A 12,278-nucleotide genomic window follows, 5' to 3' on the forward strand; every position below is an offset into this window, starting at 1 on the left:
GGCTGGAAGTGGATAGTGGCAGGCCAGCGCCAGCAGGCTGGCTCCAAGGCCCCGGCAGGGTCAAGCTTTAAAAGGAAACCAAAGTGCGGTAATGTCACAGGACTGGCGTCCCTCCAGCAAAAGGGGTTCACGGGAAAGTCAGGGGAGGAGGGTGGGAAACGAAGAAAAAACGTGAGAAAGAGGAGGGAGGGAGAGAAGAAGGTGGCCCGGGAGGTGTGGGGGAGGGGAAGGAAAGGGAGGAGCAGGGGTCTCAGGTCAGAGGTCAGGCAGCCACTCCCCCATACAGTTTGACCTTCTGGGCTGACACATCATTCCGCTGCCCTCCTCTATGGGCCAGCCCTTTCTCTGACTTCCCACCTCCTCCATGAAGCCCCCCCAGGGCTCCCCTGTCCACAGTGAGTCTCTCTATAACACTCACTGAGGACACTTCACTTCTGGGATCTGGCAGGTTCTGCCTTGTGCTGTGAATTCTCCTTGGGTAAGTTTATGACAAAACTGTCTTATTCATGCTTCTCTCTCTCTTTTTCTTTTTTTGGCTGTGCCAGGTCATAGCTGCGGCATGAAGACTCTTAGTTGCGGCATGCGAGATCTAGTTCCCTGACCAGGGATAGAACCCGGGCCGCCCTGCATTGGGAGTTTGGAATCTTAACAACTGAACCACCAAGGAAGTCCCTTATTCTTGCCTCTCTATCCCACAACACTATGGCACACAGCACAGAACCTGGCTCACATGGGCGCCTGATCAGCATTCATGTGAGAGGGCCAATTCCTAGGCAGGTTGATAAGAAGTCCGGGGGTCCCCAAGGAGACAGGGATCTGGAATTCTCAAGGAGGAGGAAAGGACAAAGTTTTTTTCCCTCTACATTCTTTAGGATTATATATCAATAATGTATTCTTCTTGAGGAAAGCTTCTGAAAAAAAACCTTGATGTGACAAGGGAAGAATCCCTTGAGGACAAGGATGCACGCCCTGACATTTGAGGGGTGCTGATACCATGCAACCACAAAGACCATGCCTCCAGTGGGGAGGAGGGGACAGGGACAGCCAGGGGCTGGGACCATGGACAAGTCATTGCGCTCCCGAGCCCCTGCTTGAGCGAAGAACAGACCAGGCCAGCAGCTCTAGGCAGGGAGGGACAAGGATGAGCTGGGCTATAAGCCCCGCCAGGTCAGGAACCACATATGACCCCTTTGTACCCATATGGACTGAGGGCCTGGCATAGAGCAGGTGTTCAGCGAGCATGTGTCCCTGGAGGATGTGATAACGGCACCAGAGGGTCCAGACCTGAGGTCGGCGGGCACCCAACACGGTGGCAGGAAGGGAGAGGGAGGCCTCAGAGCTGCAGCGGCTGCCTGGGCTTCCCTCGTGTGAGGGGCTGGAGCTCAATGGGGACGAGCTGTTCCTGCGCGGCTGGGAGGCAGGAATAAGGGCTGCTGACCCGGGGCCTTTGTTCTGCGGCTTCAGTGGGGCGGGCAGCCAAAGGAAACACACTCTGGCTGGGATCCCTCCCACATGCCCCACATCAGACCAGGAACAATCAGCCCATAGAGTAGCAGCGGGCCTTCCTCCTACCCTGGTGCCGTCGTGGTCTATGTGTAAGCCTCTCCTGGGGGGAACTTTTTTTCCCTCAGTCCCAACCTTCTCCTCATGTGTCTCCCACGTCAAACTTAACCATTCCCTTTGGTGCCTTGAATATGACGTGTGTGTGCTTAGTCGCTCAGTAGTGTCCAACTCTTTGCAACCCGGTGGACTGTAGCCCACCAGGCTCCTCTGTCCATGGGATTCTCCAGGCAAGAATACTGGAGTGGGTTGCCATGCCCTCTTCCAGGGGATCTTCCCAACCCAGAGACTGAACCCAGGTCTCCCACCTTGCAGGTGGATTCTTTACTGTCTGAGCCACCAGGGAAGCCCTGAATACGACATAAATACTATTAAATATTAGAAGGCAACAGTCCCCAACTGTTTTGGCACCAGGGATGTGTTTCACAGAAGACAATTTTTCCATGGAATGGGGTTGGGGGGGATGGTTTGGGGATGATTCAAGAGCATTCCATTTATTCTGCCCTTTATTTCTATTATTAACCCATCAGCTCCACCTCAGATCATCAGGCATTAGATCCCGGATGTGAGAAGGAACCGAAACTCCTGCCTCACTCCTGAATTCAAATTGCTGGGTGTGTCTGTGTGTCTGTGCATATCTGATCTCTCTTTCCCCTAATCTCTCTCATATCAATTTTTTGTTATAAGAAGATATTTAATTTGATCAGTCTCAAATGCTATAAAATATTACCGCAAATTGAAGATTTTAACATTCTAGGAACAGTATTCCCTTTCTCTGATATCATTTTTCTCCAGTCTCTCAAATTTTGTTGACTTGAGTAAACAATGTTATAGGTAATAGATAGAGGCCATTTTTATATTACTTGGGTATGCTTTAGAATGACACACGTTTACCTTTCTCATCAAGCTTTCCTAAAGGCCAATGTTAAAGTGAACACCTGGGTAGATTAGCTCTGCTGGTTAGAACCCCAGGGCAAGTGAAGCCAATCTGGGTCATAGGTTTGATCACCCCAGAAGCCAATGATAATCTCTGTTCGATTGGCCACACAATACAACTGCAAACTGGTCCCAACCAAACTGTAGATATCTTCAGTCTATCTCTCACAATGGGGATTAAGCCACAGTGACTACAGCCCAGCAAAAATGTATCCCTAGTGCTCAAGAACAACTCAGACTGCCTAACTGCCTCTGGGAGTGTTGTCAGTGTGTCTGGAGATAAGGATTAGGTTAACTTAGTTGGACTTCTAGCTGGGGAAGTACCCCAGGAGTGGGCTTTGGGGTAAGGAGAAAGCAGCTTGAGATTATCATGGGCCTCAAGATTTTACTGAATTTTGTAATGAGGTAGACAACAACTCAGTATCCTGCAGGTAGGAGGATTCAAACTCATAATCCCCAGCCTGCAGTCTGGGACTGTCTGTGGCAGCAACCCCCAAAAACATCTGTGCTGTGCAATATGGGGGCAACTAGCCACAGAGGCCTGAGGAACACAGAAACTAACTTTTTTAATTTCATTTGATTTAAACTTTGTACCTAAGCTTTAATTAAACTTGATTCATTTAAATTTAAATAGCCACCATTTTGGACTGTAGAGATGAAGAGTACAAAAAGTAATAATATACCAACAGTGATAATAAAATAGTACCAACACTTACTAAGAGCTTACTATTTTTCAGTCACTCTCCTAAGTGTACTGGCTCATTAAATGTGCTCCAATATCTTGCAAAGACACTACTTGTTTTCCACATGTTGTGTGATAAAAATATAAATTCATGTAAAATAATCATTACTAACTTCACTACATATTCTGACATCGTGTAGTTTCCAAACCTATGTATACTAAAATTTTAATTAGCATTAGTCAGTGGGTTGTTTTTTTTTTAAGTAAAAAAGGGTTGGAGGACTTCCCTGGTGGTCCAGTGGTTAAGACTCCACTCTTCCAATGTGGGGGAGGGGGTCAAGTTGCAACCCCTAGTCGAAGAACTAAACTAAGATACCTCATGGTGTGGCAAAAAAAAAAAAAAAAACTTTTTTAATTAAAAAAAGGGGTTGATTCATATCCTCAAAAAGATTGGAAACCAGTGACTTAAAATGTGAGCTGAAGGGCAAATGAGAGAAAAGAAAAAAACTATCTTCACTTTCAATTTTCCCCACTCTTTCCCACCCTCTTTTAAGAGAGAAGCCCCCTGAAAGCAGACACTTATTTCCTTCCTTGTGTCCCTCGAGAGAGGACAGAGGGAGCTGAGGGGAATTAAAGAGAACCTCGCTTCTGTTTTCTGCCCTTGGAGTGGAACACCATCGGCTCCCTCTGCCCCTGAGCCACCCTGTGCCCACCTCAAGCCCTAGCCTGCATCCATTTCCAGAGGCTGCAGATGCGTGAGTGTGTGTGGGTACCAGGATGGAAGGCATGTGCAATTTCACTCACCTGAGCACATCTCCCCCTTGTAGCGGACACAGGAGAAGTCATCACATTCACAGTACTTGCCCGTGATCTTGCCAAAGTCACTGCTGTGGCAGACGCACTGGCCACAGAGACACTCGCCCCGCTGGCTACAGATGGGCTGGCCCTCCCGGGGGCTGCACTCGTCCTGCTGCGAGGGGCGGTAGTCCTCTTCTGAGCACTCACACTGGGACCCCAGCCAGCCGGGCCCACAGCGGCACACCCCACACTCAAAGGTCCCATTGCCATTGTTGCAGCGGTGGCTAAAAGGCTCAGCCTCGGCCTGGCAGGCACAGTCACAGTCGAAAGTAACCTGCACGGTGAGGCTGTCTTTGAAGCCCACAGGCTTGATGGTGAAGGACTTCTCCTTCTTCTGGGGACAGCCACGCACTTTGGCCTCAATGCTGAAGCTTACCTGGATGGAAAGTAAGATCGTGTTCAGACACAGGGGACCCTGTTGACACTCCAGCCCTGGAGGGAAAGAAGCTGTTCCCTGCCCTGCCCAGGAATGCTCAAACTGGGTGTCCTGTCCCCCGCACGCCAAAGTTCCTCAGCTTTGCCACTACCAGGGTCTGCAAAGCCAAAGCAAGAGCCTGGGGACAATGTGCCAGGCACATTGTGCCAATGTGACCTGCTGGCTGGGCATAGACATGACTTATAATCACGAGATAGTTTTTTATAAAAAAAATAAATAAACCAGTTCAAGTAGAGCAGAACCTATGATCTTATAAACACTCTGCCTTGGCCAACTAAGCTAGCTGATTACATAATATCAAGGTACACAAAGCACTATTTTGTGGCATTGTATGGTAACCCTGGGGCTTCCCGGGTGGCTCAGTGGTAAAGAATCTGCCTGCCAATATAGGAGATGCAAGAGACATGGGTTCAGTCCCTGGGTGGAGAAGATCCCCTGGAGAAGGAAATGACAACCCACTTCAGTATTCTTGCCTGGAAAATCCCATGGACAGAGGAGTCTGGTGGGGCTACAGTCAGTCAATGGGGTCACAAAAGAATCAGACATGACAGCGACTAAACAACAACAATGGTAACTCTAACCCATACAGTGTCATGTAGCGACAACCGCAGGCTCAAGGCCTACTGTTCAATTTCTTTATAGTTTATTTTTATTTATTTATTTATTTTGGTCCCGCCTTGCAGCATGCAAGATCTTAATTCCCCAACCAGGGATCGAAACCGTGAGCCCTGCAGAGGAAGCACAGAGTGATAACCACTAGACCACCAGGGAGGTCCCTGTTCAATTTCCATATGACATTTCATCACTTGTGCAATCAAACATGTTTCAGGCCAACGTTTCTTACTAGGGTGTGTGCACCCGTGCCTAGAGTATAGACAGAAAGAGGGATGGGTATAGACATTAAATGATACAGACATGGACGACATAACTATAGATAAGCCCCTCTTTTCTTCCCACCCCTTTCACCATCCCTCTCCCCCAAGGCAGAAGCCGAGGAGAACAACTAGGGAAGGAAAGCCGCAGAGGAACTGAGGAGGCAGAATGAACGTTTGCATTCTGAAATTCCATGCTGGGTATTTTCACCTGTTCTGTTTGCTGCCAAATCTTCAGCAGCTAGGACAATGCCTGGCACGAAGTCAGGGCTCAATAAATATTTACAGATGACATTTCCAGTTACGTTGTGAAGCAAAGAAAGGCATTACTTTAGAGGAGGATGGAGACCGGTAAGGGGCTGAAGGCAAGAAATATTATCTGCAATCGGCTGTGCATAAACAGTCACCTAAATGCAAGTTTTTAAAAAATCCTGATGGGGAAGTTACTTAACGGAGAAAGTTTAGGTAACAGAAGTCTTGGAGGCAAAGGCTGGCAGCTCCGTTCCATCTGACTTGTAAGGACGTTCAGGAAGAAAGTACAGGGAAGGAAGGGGTGGGTGCCCACAGAGGTTCCGGAGCACAGGCCAAGGTGAGAGCTGCAGCATCAGCCCCTGTCCAGCCCACCTCACCGTGTCTCCAATCTTGAGTCCAACGCAAGACTTCAGGCCTGGGATGACTTCGTTGTTGAGACATGTGGCGTTGAAGGATAAGGACAGCTCTTCGGGGAGGTCACGCACTTCCAGCTCTACTTTAGAGCGGATTTTCTGAGCAAGAAAGGGCAAAAGAAGGCAAGAAAACGGGCTGAGAGGACACAAGTAGGGGCCAATTACATCCCAAGCAAAAACCACCAGGTGGTCCTGGACTCACCTGTCCCACTAAATGCTGAGGTCCGCCTGCCAGCTGCCACAGCATCCCTAGGAGCCTGTATCCTACTAACCTTCCAGCCCAAGACCTGCTCTCGCTCTTTCTCCACTTGTGTCTAGGTGAGTCTGGGTAAAATCTAAACCAGCTGTGCCCTCCTGCAGACCTCACAGACTTGCAAGAAAGGAGTGCTGATACTGGTCGCCTTGGGTAGTACCACTTTCTACCTAATTTTTCATCAGCCTCACATTCACCATAATTCAGCTCCCTCTTTCCTCTGTTGTTGGAGCCCAGCTCTCCCTCAGTCTGTACCCACTCCCAGTTTCAGGGTCCTGCTCCTTAACATCATCCCCATTGTCTCTTTCCATTTCACCTTCTCTAAGCGGTTCCCCTGTTGTTCCTATGGCTCCCTCCATCCCCTCCTGAGCCATTTCTGTTGCAGAAGGCTGCATTCCTCCCAGTGCTGCCTATCACCTAGCCTCTGGAAGAATAAGAAGGCAGTCAAGGCTGCATAGTGGACTAGCTGCCAGGACTCCCAAATCTGAGGCCTCCTGGGTAACGCCAAGTGCAGTGGACGCTTAGCAGGTCCATTCCCAGTGTAAGGCGCTTACCCCATAAGCATCCACAATGAGCTGGAGAACATTGCTGGAATCAGTAGACAGAACCCCCACTGTGGTCCCTGGGATGAGCTCACTATAGTTCTAGAAAAGAAGACAAAGATGTCTATGGATGACTGATAAAGGTGGTGGTCTCCAAAAGCCCTCCCCAAATAGATGGAGGGTCTTGAAATGAAAATTGAGGGAGGAATGGGATATTTTACTTATCACTGCCAGGAATATATCTAGCAGTTTTTCAGCCCTGAGAAAAATTACAGAGAACCTCTCACACCCCTCTTCCCACTAAATTACTCCCCTCCACCACTGCAAACGTCAATACACCCATCCTGCTAGGTTCAAGGTTGGAGGAGAGAGGTTCACCAAAAGTAATCATTGGCTCCCAGGTCTTTGCTGATTGGGGACCACGGCCAAAGGCAGTCTGGGTTGGTTCCCTGAGATAGGTCCACCCATCACAGACCCCACTCCCACTCCAGGAAGCCCCGGAGGTATGGTCACCTGGTAGAGATTGACTACACTTTCAGTCACTGCAAAGATCAAATTGATGTTTTTCTGGGATAGCTTCTCAGTCATCAGCCCCAAGGAAGGATAATCCTGTAAAAAGGGACAATGTGGAGATTAGTTAAGAAGTAAGAATCTGTTCACATACATCCCTGGATTCTAAACCTTAGGACTTGGTTGATTTTGGCCATGGCCCAGACAGTGGTGGGGCTTTAACTTTTTCACCCCATGACAATAAGAAGCAAACACAAACTCAGGCGTGAACTCGGGATAGATGAAGAGATACAGGCTTGCAGTATCAAAACTAAACACCTCTTTCTTCCTACTCAGATTTGAAGCATCCACACCAAGGAGCAGCTTCCTGGACCAGGTACTGCCAGGCCTCGTCATTTTGAAGCTTACTCCTATTTTGTGGCTCCTAACAAATGCCTTGGCTTGGTGCTCACAGTACTCTGCCATGTGATCTCAACCTTCCTTTCCAGTCATCATGCAGCCTCTCTTCCCCTTTCACTCACCACTGATCTGGAACCCTGTCTTTCTCCCACCTGAAGTGGACTTCTTTTTGTTAATCCTCCTTCCTTAGGATCCAGCTCAGGTCTCACCTTTTCCAGGAGGCCTTCCTTGACCACCCCAATTCACGATGAGCTTTCTTCTTTTGAATACCTAAAGCCTTTATCAAATGTTTCACCTAGTTAGCATTAATCATGCACCTTCTGTTATTGGTACCATATCTTCTTGACTAAACCAAAAACTCTTTAAGAGCAGGACATTATATAGTCATGTTAACATTCTCCAACCCCAGTAAGGGCATGCCTAGTGTGTATGTGTTCAGTCGCTTCAGTTGTGTCTAATTCTTTGCTACCCCATGGACTGTAGCCCACCAGGCTCCTCCATCCATGGAATTCTCCAGGCAAGAATACTGGAGTGGGTTGCCATACTCTCCTCCAAGGGATCTTCCCAATCCAGGGATCGAACCCACATCTCCTGCGTCTCCTGCATTGCAGGTGGGTTCTTTACTGCTGAGACACTGGGGAAACCCCAAGGCCCTGCATAGACTAGGTGTCAGTCATTATAGACTCACCCCTTGCTTGGTAGTGCTCAAGCTGCATATGGCTGATACCAAAATCTCAAGCCAAAAAGGCAGTGCTGACAACATATCTCTGGAATGCTAGACCTTTCAGGGAGCTCATGAGATTGTGAAACTCAGGTTCCTGCCTTCACACAGGTGTACATTTAAGCCACCTAGATGGAGTAGTTGCTATGTTGTCTTTAAGAAATGAAGAGTTCACATCTCCCCCTATATACTCAGAGTATCAGTATTCTGCAGGTCTGTACATTTCCTTTATGGTTTACTGCAATTTCTCCTGTTTCCATGTAAACTCCTTTCCTTTGTTTTACCTTCTGTGGACATAGAAAACAACTTCTAAGAAGTCTCTTCATACAGAGTAGTGGTTACCAGAGGGGAAGGGGTGGAGGAGGATGAAATGCGTAGAGGATCAATTGTATGGTGACAGATGGAAACTAAATTTGGGGTGGTGAGCATGGTGTAGTGTATGCAGTAGAAAGATACTGATGTACACCGTGAAACATATAATGTTATAAACCAACGTTACCTCAAAAAAAAATAATTAAAAAAAAAAGTCTTTTGGGGACTTCCCTGGTGGTTCAGTGGCTAAGACTCCAGGCTCTCCATGTAGGGGCCCCGAGTTCAATCCCCGCTCAGGGAACTAAGATCCCACATGCTGCAACTAAGAGTTCATATGCCGCAATGAAAATCGAAGATCTAAGTGCTGCAACTAAGACCCAATGCAGCCAAATAAATAAAATATCCTTAAGGGTTTTCCATATTAAAAAATAATAATACAATTTTTTTAGTTTTTAACTTTAAAAAGTCTTCTCATGTATCAGCTAAACTATCCTTTAGCCCTTGTATTCCAGCTAAATGACTCTGAGCCCTTTATCCTTTCCTCACAGGACCGGCTCGCCATGGTTGGCCAGTCTTGGTCTCTTCTTCCTCTGTCTTCTTCCAATAACCACAGAGAGCATGATGCTCCAAGAAGGGGCTAATTTGTACACAATGACAGGATGGCCCTGCTTTCCAGCTGAACATGTAAGAGTCCTCTGGGGCATTCTGGATGCCATGATGCTGCAGCTGGTGCTGGAGGCAGTGAGGGGAGCAGTAACACTGACCCCAGCCAGGACCATCTCTAATGGTTGTGCGGGTTGTACCCTGGATGAAGACAGGCTGCAAAGAGCCCTGTATCCTGCCCAGAGGAAGGCCTGTCATTTTCATATTCACACAAAGACTCTGCCTGAGTTAGGGCAGTCCTGGCCATAGTGAATAGGAACCGTAAGTGGAAAAAAGAATCTCACCATGGTGGTGGAGGCAGAATAATGGTTGTCACTGCCCACATGACACTGCCCATCATTGGGCTGGACGATGCCTGCCAGCCTTCCATCCAGCGCTATATGGGTCTTGGCATCAGTGGTAAACACCAGCAAGTGGGAGGCATCATTCCTCCAGCCAATCTTCTCCTGTTTAAAAAAAAAAAAAAAAAAAGGTGAACGACAGCAACTTTAGCTACGTCACTGGTACAAAACAAAGACCCAAGGAGTTCCCAATCTGAAGGGCTAGACATGGGCTGGAGGATGGCCTCAGTCCCAGTCCTCGGAATACAAGCTGGAGCTTTCCAACTCAGCAGTTTCTGTTCTCTTAGAAAAACAGTCTCAGAGCTCACTAGTTTAAGCAGCTGAAAGACACCTACTTCATCTCCAAATAGAACTTCTTCAATGAGAATCACATGGCCCATCCAGAAACCCACCTGCATCTGCAGAGCTGGGCTGGGCTAGAAGAAATCTTGCCTGAACATCTGCCCACTTTGCTGAGGTTAAGTGAACCCAGCCTGGACTTGGATATACTTCCAGAGAAGGTGGGGAGATGCTCTCCCCAGTAAGCATCTGGGTCCCATAAGAAAAATATCAGCTCTGGCCAGGGAGCAAATACAAGCGGAGGTTGTTTATCAGCAGCAACATGTTGCTCATACTGTACAAAGCTCTGCTTAGTTCCTATCTTGTATTTCACCCAGAAATCCCCACCGTTGAACTACTTCCTCCCCATTTTGATCTGCATCAACCACACCTGGCACTCCACACCCTCCAAACTCACATCACAGACGGTAGCCTGCATGATGGCATCAAAACCACCCTCTGGGGCATCTCGGTTCCGTGACACACTCTGCTTCTTCACCTCCTCATTGAAGCGGGTCACCTGGTCAGTTAGTGTCAGCACATGTTTGTAGCCAAACATGGGCAAACAGGTAGCCTTCATACTAGGGAGGGAAGGAGATGATTTAAACATACATCTGACAGAAAAGATTGCAGAGAGGGGGACTTCCCTGGCAGTCCAGTGCTTCCAATACAGGGAATGCAGGTTCGATCCCTGGTCAGGGAACTAAGGGATCCCACATGCCATGTGGTGTAGCCAGGGATAGGGGTGAAGAAAAGACTGCCTGGGGAGTTGGAGGGAAAAGAGGGAGAGAGATGTGGAAAGTGGTATATCCAGTCCAGTTCTATGAAGCTAGAATTATCCAGAGAGTTTAGACACTAAACCCTTCAAATTACCTAGGCATCACATTGAATTAACCTCCAGCTAGCTCAAAGGATAAGAGAGTGAACTGTGGAACCAGACTGTCTTGATTCAAATCCCAGTTCCTTGACTTACTAGTCATGGAACCCTAGGCAAGCTTCTCTATACCTAACCTATAAAAAAAATGGGGACATGAGAGCTAGTAAGAGTTGATGTGAAGCCTTGTTGTTCAGTTGCTCAGTTGTGTCCAGCTCTTTGCAACCCCATGGACTGCAGCACACCAGGCTTCCCTGTCTACCACCAACTCCCAGAGCTTGCTCAAACTCATACCCATTGAGTCAGTGATGCCATCCAACCATCAAATCCCCTGCTGTCCCCTTCTCCTGCCTTCAATCTTTCCCAGCATCATGGTCTTTTCCAATAAGTCAGCTCTTCGCATCAGGTACCAAAGTATTGGAGCTTCAGCATCAGTCCTTCCAATGAATATTCAGGACTGATTTCCTTTAGGATTGACAGGTTTGATCTCCTTGCAGTCCAAAGGACTCAAAAGTCTTCTCCAACACCACAGTTTGAAAGCATCAATTCTTAAGCACTCAGCCTTCTTTATGGACCAACTCTCACATCCATACATGAGTACTGGAAAATCATAGCTTTGATTATACAGATTTTTTTGACTATACGGACCTTTGATGGCAAAGTAATGTCTCTGCTTTTTTATACACTATCTAGGTTTGTCATAGCTTTTCTTCCAAGGAGCAAGCATCTTTTACTTGTAAGGTTTAAGTGAGTTAACATGGGGAAGGTTCTCAGATCAGAGTGAGGCTTTGGTTGCTATTGCTAACATCTTATACTCAACACTTCTCTAAAGTAACATTAACATAACAATAAGCAAAAGTTTATCAATAACTTTATGTCTCTGAGCTATCAATAAATTGATAGATCTGTGTCAAACAGGACACAGTTTTTTTTTTTCCTGGGATCCTTACTGGGTAAACTTACAACCCACATAACTCTCAAATCTAAAAAGTAAAGCCGTACCCTGACAGACTTGATAACCATTATTTTAAATTATAGTCCATGAACTTGCATAGTCTCACCACCAATTAAATAAATAAACCATTTAGTTGTAAGCCAAAGTCTCAAAGTAGGGACACATCTATTTATGCTAGATGGTTCAATAAATATCACTTCCACTCTTTTATATTCCTCTAGGACTTAATTCCTTGCATTTTAACTCTGTAGGGCCCATCTTCTAGATAAGGAGGACAATAACAATGGAATCGATCATTCTGAAATCATAATTCCTCTATTTACTTATCCATAAAGTTCTCTCTCTACATTTGGTCTCATTTCTCTTTTATTCTCTCTGGTC

The 12,278-nt window shown here is 47.0% G+C and overlaps 1 protein-coding gene across 2 annotated transcripts in view; it reads right to left on the reverse strand.

The window, feature by feature from the left end:
* Positions 1 to 12,278, reverse strand: part of ITGB3 (integrin subunit beta 3) — a 63,361-nt gene that overhangs the window by 18,018 nt on the left and 33,065 nt on the right. For both annotated transcript variants that reach the window (XM_086357125.1, XM_086357124.1), the window contains exons 5-10: positions 10,487 to 10,649; positions 9,694 to 9,855; positions 7,318 to 7,413; positions 6,817 to 6,906; positions 5,974 to 6,108; positions 3,983 to 4,412 (exon numbers count right to left, since the gene is read on the reverse strand). In XM_086357125.1, coding sequence (XP_086213251.1) covers positions 3,983 to 4,412; positions 5,974 to 6,108; positions 6,817 to 6,906; positions 7,318 to 7,413; positions 9,694 to 9,855; positions 10,487 to 10,649 — 1,076 coding nt within the window. The remainder of the gene's footprint in view (positions 1 to 3,982; positions 4,413 to 5,973; positions 6,109 to 6,816; positions 6,907 to 7,317; positions 7,414 to 9,693; positions 9,856 to 10,486; positions 10,650 to 12,278) is intronic.

The sequence above is a fragment of the Bos grunniens genome, chromosome 19 (assembly GCF_055505025.1).
Source record: "Bos grunniens cultivar Pamir isolate PY7600 chromosome 19, Bosgru_T2T1.0, whole genome shotgun sequence".
Lineage (NCBI taxonomy): Eukaryota > Metazoa > Chordata > Mammalia > Artiodactyla > Bovidae > Bos > Bos grunniens.